We start from the raw sequence: 14032 nt of genomic DNA on the forward strand, positions 1-14032 counted from the left end.
AGGTAGCAATGATCTTCTCCTTCACATTAGTATCAAAGTTGTCTTTAGATTGCTTTGTCCTTATCTACTTCTGGAAACTGCAGAGGCAAATGCTAAAACCTGTATTAGGAATGCATGCAACTACTTGGACTAGATCAACAAACACTGTTTTCCCTATATAACTAAGTTTGTAGGAGTTCAATAGTTTCAAAAGAAATAATCAAGAAAGATGAACAGCAGTTGCCTGAGAAACACGAATCTTGTTTTAAAGCCCTGTTACAATTAGGATGTTATCAGTCTTCCTGTGGTACTCACCTGAACTCTGGTGGGTACTGTTTTATGAGCCAGTCCACGTCAAAGCAGTAGTTAAACTAGATGGGTAAAGAAAAGGATGGGGTTATGGGTAATTCAGGCAAGCAGTCTGTAAGAACGGTTTGGTTACTGAATTGAAAGAAACCCTAGACAAATGACAAACTCCAAATATTATTTATAAACCTGGACAGTTGTGCTCTAATATTCAAACCTAAAATACCTCTTGAAGGGAATACCCAATTCAAGGAATCAGACTCAGTGGAGTAGTGCAAGAGAAAACAGGTTCTAAGGAAAGGAACCCGCAGGTTTTGGCAGTATGTGTATTTCTAGACAGTCTTACTACATATTTCTAAGAGCCCTCTCATTAATTTAAATAAATGGATTTATAAAATTATCCCTTTTCCCCTAGGTGATTATAAAAAAGACTTTTAGAAAAGTCTTTCAGCCTAAATTACGGGTTTGCTTTATGAACAGAAATCTGGGACCGGACATTCACCAGGCTTAAAACAATTACATCTCGACTACAAGTTCTGCACGGTTACCCAGGGGGGCTCCTCCGCATGCCTGGGTAATCCCTGGCCCTCCTCCTCCTATCTAGCTAAAAGAACACAAGTTTGCCATGTTCCCAACGGGAGACTAGGATTCTGGAGGCCAAGCTGAACATGAAGCACACAGCTTTGGTTTCTTCGTGGATGTGACCTGTTTTCTCACTATTTCCTCAAGAGCATGAAGCATTAACATGATTCATCAACACCAGGGGCCAGCTCAATAAAGCAGGAGCAATCAAACACGCAGAAGTACAAATAACTTTTACTCACTGCTTTTTGGTAAGTGTAGGAAACATTTTCCTAAAGCAAATCAAATGACTTGGGGCTTCACGTACCTACCTATACCTTCCCAGGAGGTGTACTAGAACCCCATGAAATTAGCTGGGTCCCAAAAAGAAGTCCCTCAGGTTGAATTCCCAAAGTGACTTCTTGGCCAGTCCCTGTCACCCAATCCAGAAGCAGAAGCTCCACTGATCGTGGCATCCTTACTCCATGCTAATGGCTGGATACCACAACCATAGCTCCTGGTGCCAGCCTCCTGGTATGGGTCACCTCGGGAACCCTGTATAGGACTGAGACAGGTCCTCACGTGTATTTTCTTATGGGTGTATTTGTCCCTTCTCCCCTAAAGAAAAAACCACCATAAACTCACCTGAGCTGAAGATACAAGTGTCCCAAATAGGGGCGACAGGATATCTGAGAAGACAAAACATTTAGATCTAACTCATTTTTTGATAAAAATCTGGTAATAATCACAAACTGACTTATTCACAATCAAAATTCGGCTGTGAAAACTGAACTGAGAAGGGACTACAAAGCCAGACTCTAATGTTCCATAAAATTCAATAGAAAATTTGAGCTCTTTAATATTTTTTACATTTTAACAAAATATAATGTAAAACTAAAACGTCAGCTTCAGAATTTGATGGCTGGTCAATTTTAAAAACTGCCAGTAAAGACAATAATGACATTTTGTTGTTCTTCCCAGATGTTAACTTTTAACTCCTTCAAGTGCCCTCCAAGAAACCTCCCCAACCCAGTACTAGCAAGACTGTCTTCTGGAGCCTGAGAGCCCCTGCTTCCTGTGAAGGAGGGCCGAGGCACCCACAACCCCAAGTTCACATTTCTAGCATTCCAGGTCATCTTGAAGGCGGTTGCACCTCGCACCCACTCCAACTTGATTTCAAGTAAGATCAGAAAGCTCACTTCTCAAACTGTACTAGGAGAGGAATTACAGGATTACCACCATTGATCATAACAGTTGGACTCGAACCTATTAGGTGCCAGGCACTGTTCTTATCACTGTCCCTGCGCTCATTCTTCCATCTCCTAGCCATTTTCTGAGCTGGAGTTGCTCATTCCCACTTTGCAGATGAGGGGTCTCCCCTTAGGAGGTCGTCCATGGCTGGACAGCTAGGAAGGGATAGTCGAGATCTGAAGCCAGGCTATCTGGCTTCAGCACATGTGCTCACAGCCATCAAACTGCCCAAGGATTAAGAGCAGGCTCCTTTATTTGACCCATGCTTACTGAGTGCTTCTTCCAGATTCTGAGCTACATGGTAGGGTACAAAAATTTTCAAAGTCACCGCCTTAAGGAAGCTCCTGTCCTTTTTTTTTTTTTTTTTAAATATAAATTTGAGGGCGCCTGGGTGGCTCAGTGGGTTAAGCCGCTGCCTTCGGCTCAGGTCATGATCTCAGGGTCCTGGGATCGAGTCCCGCATCGGGCTCTCTGCTCAGCGGGGAGCCTGCTTCCTCCTCTCTCTCTCTGCCTGCCTGTCTGCCTACTTGTGATCTCTCTCTGTCAAATAAATAAATAAAATCTTTAAAAAAAAAAATATATATAAATTTGACAGCCCTTGCGCACACACAAGTATGAGTTATGGGAAGGAGCAAGGGGAGAGCAAAAAGAGCAGGCAACCTGATGAGCAGGGAGCCCAACACAGGACTCAATCCCACAACTCTGGGATCATGACCTGAGCTGAAGGCAGATGCCCAATGGACTGAGCCACCCAGGCGCCCAAGCGCCTACCTTTATGAGAGGTACACAAAAGGAGTATATTGCAGTTTCTTGACGATATTCCCTATTTTGCCCCTGTTCGGGTTTGAAAATTTGCTAGAATGCCTCACAGAACTCAGGAAAGCACCTGACTTACTAGATTACCAGTTTATTAATATAAGAGGATTCAACTCAGGAACAGCCAGATTAGAGAGATGCAAAGAACAAGGTATGGGGGAAGGAATATACACCACCCTCCCTGTGTTCACCAACCTAAAAGCTCTCCAAACCCCTTAGGGTTTTTTTGTTTTTTTTTTTAAACATTTTATTTATTTATTTGACAGACAGAGATCACAAGTAGGCAGAGAGGCAGGCAGAGAGAGAGGGGGAAGCAGGCTCCCCACTGAGCAGAGAGCCTGATGTGGGGCCCGATCCCAGGACCCTGGGACCATGACCTGAGCCGAAGGCAGAGGCTTTAAACCACTGAGCCACCCAGGCGCCACCCCTTAGGGTTTTTTAAATGAGACTTCATTACGAAGGCCATTAAATCACTGGCCACTAATGATTAACAACCTCGGGTCTCTTTCTCCCTCCCTGGAGATGGGGCTGAGACTTCCAACTTCAATGACACAACTGGGTCCCCTTGGCAATGACTCCTTCATCCTCAAGGGCTTTCCAAAAGCCACTTCATTAAACCCAGGTGTGACTGAAAGGGGCCTTTTCTGAACAGAAGTTTTTGTTTGTTTGTTTTTGTTTTTAAAGATCTTATTCATTCATTTGAGAGAGAGAGAGAGGTAGAAGCAGGCTCCCTGATGAGCAGGGAGCCTGATGTGGGGATTGATCCCATGACCTGAGCCCAAGGCAGATGCTCAACCAACTGAGCCACACAGGCGCCCCAGAAGATATTCTTTTTTTTTTTTTTTTTTTTTTAAGATTTTATTTATTTATTTGAGAGAGAAACAGTGAGAGAAAGCATGAGCAAGGAGAAGGTCAGAGAGCGAAGCAGACTGCCCATGGAGCTGGGAGCCTGATGCGGGACTCGATCCCGGGACTCCGGGATCATGACCTGAGCCGAAGGCAGTCGTCCAACCAACTGAGCCACCCAGGCGTCCCCCCAGAAGATATTCTTTTGACCTTCATTACTTCAGAGCTCTTACAGGAGCCTGGGACAAAAACCAACCAAGAATGAGGACAAAATACTCTACCACACAGCTGCACCCTGGGGAATAACCAAAGGAACCGAAGACTATCTTTTGATTCAGAACTGAAATATCTATTTGCATGCTGGGGTTTTTTGTTTCTTCACCAAAACTGAAATCTGGCTTCCAAACAGTGGTTCTCAAACCCAACCGGGCATAAGTGATGGGGTTTTAGAATATAAGTGAAGTTGGGTGGGGTGAGGTCTGGAGCCAACGGCCAAGAAAGAATTCTTAAGATGTCTATAGTGCAAAAAGGTAGTTTTACTAAAGCACAGGGATAGGAACAGTAGGCAGAAAAAGCTGCCCCACGTTTGTCAGGTGTGGCTGTTTATATACCTGGGAGTTGGGGAAGGTAAGGAAAAGGGAGGTTTCAAAGGGTTTTTGAATGTTAAAGAAGACTCACAGGATATAGGAGGCCTTGCCATTTCCAAGTTAAGGTTGGTTTTCCAACCTTCCAGTAAGGCATTAGCAGTAAGATAGCTGGGAGCTTTGTGAAGGACCCTTACATTTTGCCCACTTCAAGTATCAGTCAATGGGCTGCAGATTATAAGGACACTTAATTGTATCTACATTTCCTTCTGGAGGCTAGCCCATGGATAGAAATGTTTTGTTCTTGTAAATTGCTAAGGCTTGTAAACTGAGGGAGACTCATAGGTCTTGTAGGATTATAATCTCTGTAAGTTAACTATTTGTTTTTCCTTTAGGGCAGCCAGGAGTGCCTGAGGAATGTCACATATCCCATTGGGGCAGGGGTTGGTTTGTGGGATGTCAGCTTCTGCTTTTCCTCAGCTAGCCTTCTGCTCCCTCATCAGAATCCCCAGAAGCTTCTTAGAACAGACTACAGGGCCCTGCTCCCAGAGTTTGATTCAGTGAACCTGGGTGGAGCCCCAAATCTGCATTAACAAGTTTTAAGTCATGCTACTGCTGTCAGATATTTGCTGTTTCATTCAAATGTTATTAATAAGTTTACGCTTTAAAAGTTAGCACAATGTTGACAATCATTTAAGCATTCCAACTGGTAGATCTACAGGACTGAGAAACACCCTGTGATTCCCTAGGTAAACAGCTTGCTGTCAAACTAATGCATTTGCTTGTCTAACTGGTAGTTTTCCTGAGGGTAGTTAAAAGACTGAACGGTTCTCAGAGGTCATTCTAGGTCACCCTCCTTGTTTTGCCAAGGGGACTCTCCAAGTGCCACTTGACAGCTCCCAGGCATGCAGCACCCACTTACCCTTGATGTGGAGGGCTCCGGAGTTATACTTTGGCTTAATTCCTGAGACTCTAGTGAGGTAAAATCGGAAGGGGTTCCCTTTTTCCAACATGTCCCAAATGTCTTGGCCTTCCCCTGAGGTTTCATAGTCCTCTTCCTCCTCTTTTAGTCCATGGAGGACAGGAGGGCTGTGATTTGCAGTTCTTTGGGCAGCACCGTCTTGGGGAGAAGAGATGCCGCTCTCCTCTTTGACCACCATGTTCTTAGCCTGCTTCTGCTGTGTTCCCGGCTGCAGCTCATCGTCGCTGCTAGAGAGACACCAGCCTAGGTCTTCCTGGGAACCACTCTTCTGCCTTTTGGGAGGTGAAACTTGTGAATCTGTGTTGCTGAACTTCACAGGTGATAATTTCCTTTTATGGGCCACTTTCCTAGCCTCAGAACAGGTGTATTTTGGTTCACTTGCCGCTTCCTGCCCAGCACGGGGGAGGGAAGAAGTAGATGGCTTGTCTAGTTTTGGCTTTTCCTCCTCACTTTCATCACTACTGGATATTGTCCACTTCCCATAATCACCTTCCTGAGACATACTTCTGGAAATGAAAGACAAATATTATTTCCATTCTCTAGGCCATTGGCAAACGGTTGCTCTCAAATTCCCTGTCAGTGTGAGTTTCTACAACACATACAGCACACCTGACGCTCACCAGATGCTGAGCCACGTAAGGAACATGAGCTGTTCTGCAGGTGTTCAGAGGCACAATCCCAGAATCTGCTACTGACAGCCAAAATCCTAGTTACCTTCTCCTCGTTCAACACAGACCTTTTTCTTAGAGGCCTGAGGAAAGAGTTGGAACTAAAATCCAACATAAAAATACTCACCCTTGACCCTGAATTTTCTAACAGGTGCTTGAGGTTTTTAAGGTAGTTTAAGGAATTAAGAAACTAGAAACGAGTTTCTTAGTGTCTGAAAAGCGTTTTTGTGATGCAAATAGGTACTCCTCTTAAAGATGCTAGCTGCCTCTCTCCCCTCACCACATCAGACCCAACTGGGCAGATCTTTTCCACATTCCAGCGGCTCCTTGTAGAGTGTGCAGACCACCAGAAGGACAGAGGCCCTGTGTGGCCACTTGTGGAATGGCCACTTGTCCATGTAAACATGGACCCCCAATTTCAAACTCAATCATTAGTAGGTGGTAAATAGGTAGTTGGGCAGGTTACTTCACTGTGAAGACAGTTTTCTCCCCTGTTAAATGTGTATCATCTTTATCTCCCAGAGCTCACGCTAACAGGTACTTACTGAGCAACTACTATGTGCCTAGCACTGGGGATAAGGAGTTAATATAGAAAAGGTTTCTGTCCCCGGAATGATTGTATTTCAGGGGGGGAAAAAAACAGTTCAACACCAACAGAAAAACCAAGCTATCTTTCCAGACACTGGTTGCATTTTACAGGTGTATTAAGGTAAAACAGGGACGTCCTTTGGATAAGTAACATTTAAGTGAGTTCTGGAGCAGGAAAAAGAACCAGCCGAATAAAGGGTGGTATTCCAAGTAGAGGGAACCCAGCCCGCCAAGACCAGGAGGCGAGAACAAAGCTGTAATAACTCCTAGATTACAAGGAGGAATTTGGGCAAGGAACACAGTAGTTCAGGATGAAGGGAGTGGGAAGGAGGAAGGTACGTGTTAAAGATCCTGGATTTCAGCCTCAGAAGTGCGGGGTAGGGGGAAGCAGCCCCGGGAGGCTTTAACAAGGTGGGGCGGAGTACAGTGGCCCCGATTTACTTTTCTCAACTATTACGTTCCCTAACTCCGTGAGAACAGTTTGGAGGGAGACGAACCCGGCGTGAGGCGGTGAGGCCAGACCGAAGCGGGCCGATTCCGGGTACGTGGAGGAAGCAATGACAGGGGCTACCCCTTTTGGGTTCTGACCCCAGGTCCAGCCCCCTTCGAAGCGCTCTGCCAAGAGGAAACTCCGTTCACGCTCGCACCAAGTCTATACAAAGTCCCGCGAATGACGGGCTCCGAGAACAGGGCACCCCGGCCCAGAAAGGTTCAGTGCCTGGCACAGAGTAGGCGCCCCACGCGCGCCAGCATCCCTGGCGGGCGACACAGCCCACCTGCCCCGTGGGGGACACCGGAGTATGAACCGGAGCGCGGGGAACCCTCGCACCCACGCCCCCCCCCAACGCCCTTGGCTCTCTGCGACGCCTGCCGCTCGCGCCCGGCAGGTTCTGTGACAGAGAAAGCCGAGGCCCAGAAGGGGACCTTCCCCAGGGTCTTTACCAGAGACCCCCGCTTCCCTCAGATTCCACCACCTCCAGCTCCACCCGACCTCAGAATTCGCGGGACCCGCGAGGCCCAGGCCGGAAGGAGCAGTCTTTCCCCGGCCAGGGTCCCGCAACCGCCCGCCACGAACCTGACACTTCCAGAGGGGAGCTACAGCCGAACTCGTTCCTGAAATTACAGCAACCCACGGGTTCGCGCCCTCTTTTCCGCCGCCCGCGCCTGCGCGCGGTTTAAACCCTTCCGGCCCAGGCTCGCATTCTCCACCCCCTTGGCTCTGCCCCTTCCCTTTCCGGAACGTCCGCCGCTGGGTCCTAAAGCCCGCCGGATCCTAAGGGGCTGCTGAGGGTTCCAGCATGAATGTATGGAAGGGGTATCCCGCCCGCTTCCAGCTCTCGACTCACCCCCTGATCGCTTCTGTTAAAAGGGGGAGAGAGAAATCAAGTGTTCTCTCTCTCCTCCCTTAGTTAATGGGCGAAACTCATCCGCTTTGCAAGGATTCTCTTTAGTTTCAGCCTCCCGGATCTCGGGGCAGAGGGTAGTTACTTAAAGGCAGAGAGAGGATTAGTGGAGGTTCCAGGCCCCTGTGGCTTGAGACCTTTATCCTGGAGGAGCGAGCTCGCTGGGGGTGCAAAGTTGTAAAACCTGCTGTAGAATAAAAAGATAAATGATCTCCCGTCACACTCAAACGCGAATACCTGTTTCTTCTTTGAAACGTTGTGTTTTTAGTCTTAATGGTTTGCCAGAAGAAAGAGAGGTCTGAAATAAACTTTTGCAAAACGGAAACCTCCCCATATTCCTCGGCTTTTAATAATGTTTATAATATTTATTCTCAAAGTTTCTTTCAAACTAGGCACTTCTCCCAGAGGACTTGGTGAACCAGCCTGGTGTGAACTGGTGTGATTTTTTTTGGAGTAGTGTTGTTGGGGGGTCTGAAACTGACGGCCTCGGAAGAATTCTTAGATGCTTTCCTTGCAAAAATGCGGTATTAGGGGCACCTGGGTGGCTCAGTGGGTTAAGTCTCTGCCTTCGGCTCAGGTCATGATCTCAGCGTCCTAGGATCGAGCCCCGCCTGGGGCTCCTCTGCTCAGCGGGGAGCCTGCTTCTCTTCCTTTCTCTCTGCCTGCCTCTCTGCCTGCTTGTGATCTCTCCGTCAAATAAGTAAATAAAATCTTAAAAAAAAAAAAAAAGGCGATTTTATTAAAGCGCGGGAACAGGACTTGGGCAGGAAGAGCTGCTACCCCGGTATTGTGAGGAGCAACTGAGTATATACCTTGGTGTTGGGGGAGGTAAAGACAAAGGAAGTTTCCAAAAGGACTTTCATTTGCTAAAGAAGACTCAAGGGATAAAGTAGGACTTGCTATTGTCAAGCTAAGGTTGTTTTTCACTCTAACAAGGCATTAACAATAAGAGTTTGGGAACTTCTTAGAGGAACGTTATACTCTGCCTGTATCAAGTAATTGTCAGTGGGCTGCAGGTTATAAGAACATTTAATTTTATTTACATTTCTTTCTGGCTTTCCCACATCATAAAAGTCCTAAGGACTTTACTGAGCATCTGCTTCGTTGCAGGGATATGGGGAGGACAAAACAGACCTAGTAACTACCCTGGAGGGCTGGACCCCAATGACTTGACTTGCCGATGTGCACGTGAATCCTAGCCTTGGCTCTTTGGTTCTTTGAATGCTTAGTTCACACGTTTTATGTTTCCTATGTTTAGCACAGCGTCATAAATAAAAATTAACAAAGTAACTTCCTGCAAGGTGTGGGGGCAGAAAAATGGGAGGAACCTTGCAAGAGACAGTGAAGCAGGACCTAGGTGAGGTGTATACCAGCGGTGCGCAAGGAGTTAAAGGGATGAGCATGGCAAAGCTGGGGGCGAGCCCAGAAGCCTCTCCGCTATAGGCTGTTTCAAGGAAACGGGCCTAAAGCCTCTGGCCAATAGAACCGTGGGATCAACGTCAGTGGCTAGCAGGCTGTCCAATGGGAGAAGACGTTGGAGTTGCCCGGCCAAGTTCAGCTTCCTTAGTTGCAGTGAGGCACTCAGAGGCAACCGGGCTTTGGCCGCGCAGGTGTTGGGTTCTGCAGTTCCTTTCGGTTGTGATGGTCGCGATGTTTTTCTCCGAGGCTGGGGCCCGGCCATGGACGTGGGAAGCCAGCCCCTCAGAACACAAGAAATGGGTGGAAGTAGGTGTCCGGAGGGCTGATTCTCGACTCGAACTTGACCTAGGGCTCCTGTTTCTGTCGCCTGCCCGGGTCTCAGCTCTGTTGCACTGGCAAGGACTGCACTGTCCTTCCAAAGACCCGTGGTTAATGACTGAGCCGAGGGCTGCACGGCTTCTCGCTCTCTGTCCGGTGTTCTGGCAACTTCCAAGTCCCTTCTTTAACCCGCTCCATAGTTTATTAATAATAACCTCTATCTAACCTTCTATCTGTCTCACCTTCCTAATTCTAGGACGGAATTTTGGGTAGAATTGATCCCACTGGTTTAAAGGAATTTGCGTCAGTCTAACGATTAAGTCGTTTGCGCATTTCGGGGGTGGTGGTGGTAAGTTTTAGCACAAGAAAAATTCTTGAGAAGTAAAATTAGGTTAATGCAACTCCCAATTCCGAGCCCTCTTGCTCAGCTAAGTTTTGGATTTTGGAGGTCTAAATTTAATATAAGCGAATAATAAAAGTAATAGAACAAACGGTTTCGGCTAACTGAAGCTATTTAATGTTCTTTAGGTATTTAAAGCATGCGATGAAGATAACAAGGGCTATCTAAGCAGAGAGGACTTTAAAGTTGCTGTCATAATGCTGTTTGGGTACAAGCCCTCCAAGGTAGAGCTTTCTTCATCTTTTTGGGAATGGGGCAGACAATAAAAGAGTGGGTGGATTTTAAGTCAAGTGCAGTGTCTAGTTTAGGATGTTTAAAATCACTGTCAGAGCTATTTCAGAGATGTGTCCAGTGCTGAATTTTACTTTTTTTTTTTTAAGATTTTATTTATTTATTTGGCAGAGAAAGATCACAAGTAGGCAGAGAGGCAGGAAGAGAGAGGGAGAGAGAGAGAGCAGGCTCCCTGCTGAGCAAAGAGCCCCATGCGGGGCTCGATCCCAAGACCCAGATATCATGACCTGAGCTGAAGGCAGCAGCTTAACTGTCTGAGACACCCAGGCACCCCGTGAATTTTACTCTTTATAAGAACCTAACTCAGGGTGAATTAGAGTTCATGAAACCTTTCTCACCACCGGGCTTATAATAAATGCAAGATGCTAAGGAGGTGTCAAGAGGGAAGGCTGGGACAGGGGTATTGGTAACAGGAATTCATTTAAATTATAAAACTAATACATTTCCACAGGCAAAAAATTCAGACAGTCTGGAAAAAGTATAAAGTTGAATGTAAAATCCCTTCCTTTGCTACCAAAGAGTCCCACTCCTCAGGGGTTACCATTATTAATAATTTTTTGTGTGTGTCTTTCCAGAATTTCCTATGTATAACAAACATACCTAGCATTCTATCAAACACATAAGTGGGTACATAGTATACCTATTTTATTTGCTTTTTTCACTTAACAATGATCACAAAAGCACACATGACCACGTTTTAACTTTTTTTTTTTTAATTTTATTTATTTATTTGTCAGAGAGAGAATGAGCGAGAGCGAGCATAGGCAGACAGAGTGGCAGGCAGAGTCAGAAGGAGAAGCAGGCTCTCTGCAGAGCAAGGAGCCCGATGTGGGACTCGATTCCAAGACACTGGGATCATGACCTGAGCCGAGGGCAGCTGCTTAACCAACTGAGCCACCCAGGCGTCCCATGACCACATTTTAAAAGTGGTTTACATAGTATTCTCTTTAGCTAGTTTAGAGTCTTCGGTCATTTAGATTGCCTCCATTAGTTTTCGTTCCTACAAACATTGTTGTGTTGAGCATCCTTTTATATGTATATCTATACTTGTGGATGTTTATCTATGGAATAAATTCCTGGAAGTACAGTTGCTAGGTACATTTGAAATTTTGTTGGATATTATTCTTCGGAAGAGTTTGCACTAAGTCACTAATAAGGAGGGTCAAGCTGAGCTTCAAGGAGCGGCTTGCTTTAGGGGGACAGATTTCCTGCTCCCCTTGTTATGTTGATTCTAGAAATGGATCCCTCTTGTTAAGATGCTGAACTGGAATTAATCAGAGACAAGATCTCATCCAGCTTTAAGAAATTCAGTTGCAGGGGCGCCTGGGTGGCTCAGGTCATGATCTCAGAGTCCTCCTCTCTCTCTGCCTGCCTCTCTGCCTACATATGATCTCTCTCTGTCAAATAAATAAATAAAATCTTAAAGAAAAAAAAGAAGAAATTCAGTTGCAGCCATCAAATGGAAGGCTCTGCCTGGAATGCCCTCCCTTGTTCTCTCCTTAAACCAGCTTGGCCGCTGCTATTCCTCATGCCCAGCAAAGCCAGGAACCATTTGATGTCTCACTTCTCCGTCCCTCATTATGCTTCAATGTATCACAACCTCACCGTAAATAAGTTCTGTTACCACAAATATGTCCCATGAATGGACCAGGTAGGCTCAAAGTGGTTCACCTCCTAGCAAATGCTTGGTCCTGAGATACTGGTTGTGGAGTGCAGAGAAATAGGGCGGACCCCCAGTAACTGTGGCTCTTACATTCACCTGCACTCATTTCAGCTAGAAATCTAAAACAAGTCAGCTAAATGGATCCGGCCTCTGAAGCATTGTATTTAACCTGTGTTCAGCTGGAAGGATAGCTCATTTCATTCTGCTTTTATCATGCCTGAATCTACTTAATTGGCTTTAATTTTAGAATACAGGTGAGGAACTGAATGAAAAGTACAGTGATGTGGTAAGACACTGTACAGTCCATGAGATTTAACAGATTTTTACTTTTATTCTCATACCTGGCTGAGGTTTGGGGTTTCATTTTATTTTTAAAGATTTTATTTATTTATTTGGCAGAGAAAGAGAGAGAGATCACAAGTAGGCAGAGAGGCAGGCAGAGAGAGAGGGGGAAGCAGGCTCCCCGTTGAGCAGAGAACCCAACGTGGGACTCGATCCCAGGACCTGAGATCATGACCTGAGCTGAAGGCAGAGGCGTTAACCCACTGAGCCACCCAGGTGCCCCTGGATTTCATTTTTTAATCGAATTATCTGACTGCAGATCACTAAACAGTAAAGTAAAAGCAAATCATCTGTAAACCTGTCAATCATTTGCATGTGAACATGTGTTCAATAAATGACAATGTATACTCTCTGAAATATAACAGATATTTACTTTTATAGTAGGTTGAGGTTTGGCGTTTTATTTATTTTTAAAGTTTTCATTTTTAATTAATCTCTGTATCCAACATGGGGCTTAAACTCACAACCGCAAGATCAAGAGCTGCGTACTCCGCCATCTGAACCAGCCGACACCCCTGGGATTTTATTTTCGAATATTGCTTCCGAGCAGATGAAATATTTACTGAATGCACGACATGTAATAAATAATTTAAACACTCAGGCAATGGTTTTTACACAATGCAATTTATGAAGTGTTCCCATGTAATAAAATGAACACTTTCTAGTGGCTAGCGATATAAAGATGAATAGTATATAGCCCCTATTGCGAAGCAGTTCACAATTTAGTGTAGAGAGACTTATAAAAACTCTGTGATAAATACTAACATGGAGAAGAACAGGAAGAACCCAAAGCATAGGGGACAAGGAAAAGGGTCATCTAATTCTAGTGGAAAGTAGGAGTTTAGGCATCACTTAGACTAGAAGAGCTAGCTAGCCTCCACTGATGACGAAGTATCCAGAAGCACTTTGTGGTGTTGGGAGATGTTATGCCCTGGTGATTAGATGAGGTTGGCCATGAGAGAGGGGTGTGAAACCAGGCCTGCAGCAATAGTAAATACCACCAAGTAGGGAAACTGAGGAGTAGGCTTGGAGGAAAGTCAGTGAGTTTGTGGGTCACATTAAGTCTAAGGAGGCTGTGGACATCCCAAGTGAAGTCACTCAGTGAACAGTGTGCTGGTGGTAACGATCTGCTCTCAGATTATGCTGCCCCTTGTAAATGCAGGGATCTGGAACCAGGTGAGGAATTGAGATGTAAGGGCTGGAGACAGATTCTGGATGCCTCTGTTTACAGGTGAGCTCAGAGCAAGAGACTGAGTGGCGTTGCCTGAGGACAGTATGCAGCATGTACTGAGAGAGTATACCACTGGTGGGTACCAACATCTCAGGGGAACCAGGGGCTCCACAAAGAAGAGGGCAACAGGAGCCCCCAGACAGGGGCAAAAGGAACCTGGAAAGTGCAGGGCATGGAATCCAAAGTAGAGAAACTGTGTCAGGTGTTGCCAAGTTTCTAATTCCATAGTGTTTATTAGGCCCTGTAACCATAGAGGAAAATGCTCGTATTTTAATACATAGTGAAAGCAGTGTCCCAAACCGTATAGAGGATGTATTCTGAAATATGTTTTAAAAGCCATAGGGGGGAAAAATGCCAACTAGGCCAAAATATTAATAGTAGTTC

General features: G+C 45.7%; 2 protein-coding genes across 11 annotated transcripts in view; one reads left to right on the plus strand and one right to left on the minus strand.

Moving 5' to 3' along the window:
* Window positions 1–7782, minus strand: part of TDP1 (tyrosyl-DNA phosphodiesterase 1) — an 86014-nt gene extending 78232 nt beyond the window's left edge. For 3 of the 4 annotated variants that reach the window (XM_059373536.1, XM_059373534.1, XM_059373537.1), the window contains exons 1-4: window positions 7657–7782; window positions 5266–5831; window positions 1492–1535; window positions 295–350 (exon numbers count right to left, since the gene is read on the minus strand). In XM_059373536.1, coding sequence (XP_059229519.1) covers window positions 295–350; window positions 1492–1535; window positions 5266–5827 — 662 coding nt within the window. In that variant the 5' untranslated portion in view covers window positions 5828–5831; window positions 7657–7782. The remainder of the gene's footprint in view (window positions 1–294; window positions 351–1491; window positions 1536–5265; window positions 5832–7656) is intronic. The other variant, XM_059373535.1, reaches the window with a different exon arrangement.
* Window positions 7783–9525: 1743 nt separating this feature from the next.
* EFCAB11 (EF-hand calcium binding domain 11) overlaps window positions 9526–14032 on the plus strand; it is a 235139-nt gene continuing 230632 nt past the window's right edge. For 5 of the 7 annotated variants that reach the window (XM_059373544.1, XM_059373541.1, XM_059373542.1 and 2 more), the window contains exons 1-2: window positions 9526–9709; window positions 10250–10345. In XM_059373544.1, coding sequence (XP_059229527.1) covers window positions 9626–9709; window positions 10250–10345 — 180 coding nt within the window. In that variant the 5' untranslated portion in view covers window positions 9526–9625. The remainder of the gene's footprint in view (window positions 9710–10249; window positions 10346–14032) is intronic. The other 2 variants (XM_059373545.1, XM_059373540.1) reach the window with 1 other exon arrangement.

This window comes from Mustela nigripes, chromosome 13, assembly GCF_022355385.1.
Source record: "Mustela nigripes isolate SB6536 chromosome 13, MUSNIG.SB6536, whole genome shotgun sequence".
In the NCBI taxonomy this organism is placed as follows: domain Eukaryota; kingdom Metazoa; phylum Chordata; class Mammalia; order Carnivora; family Mustelidae; genus Mustela; species Mustela nigripes.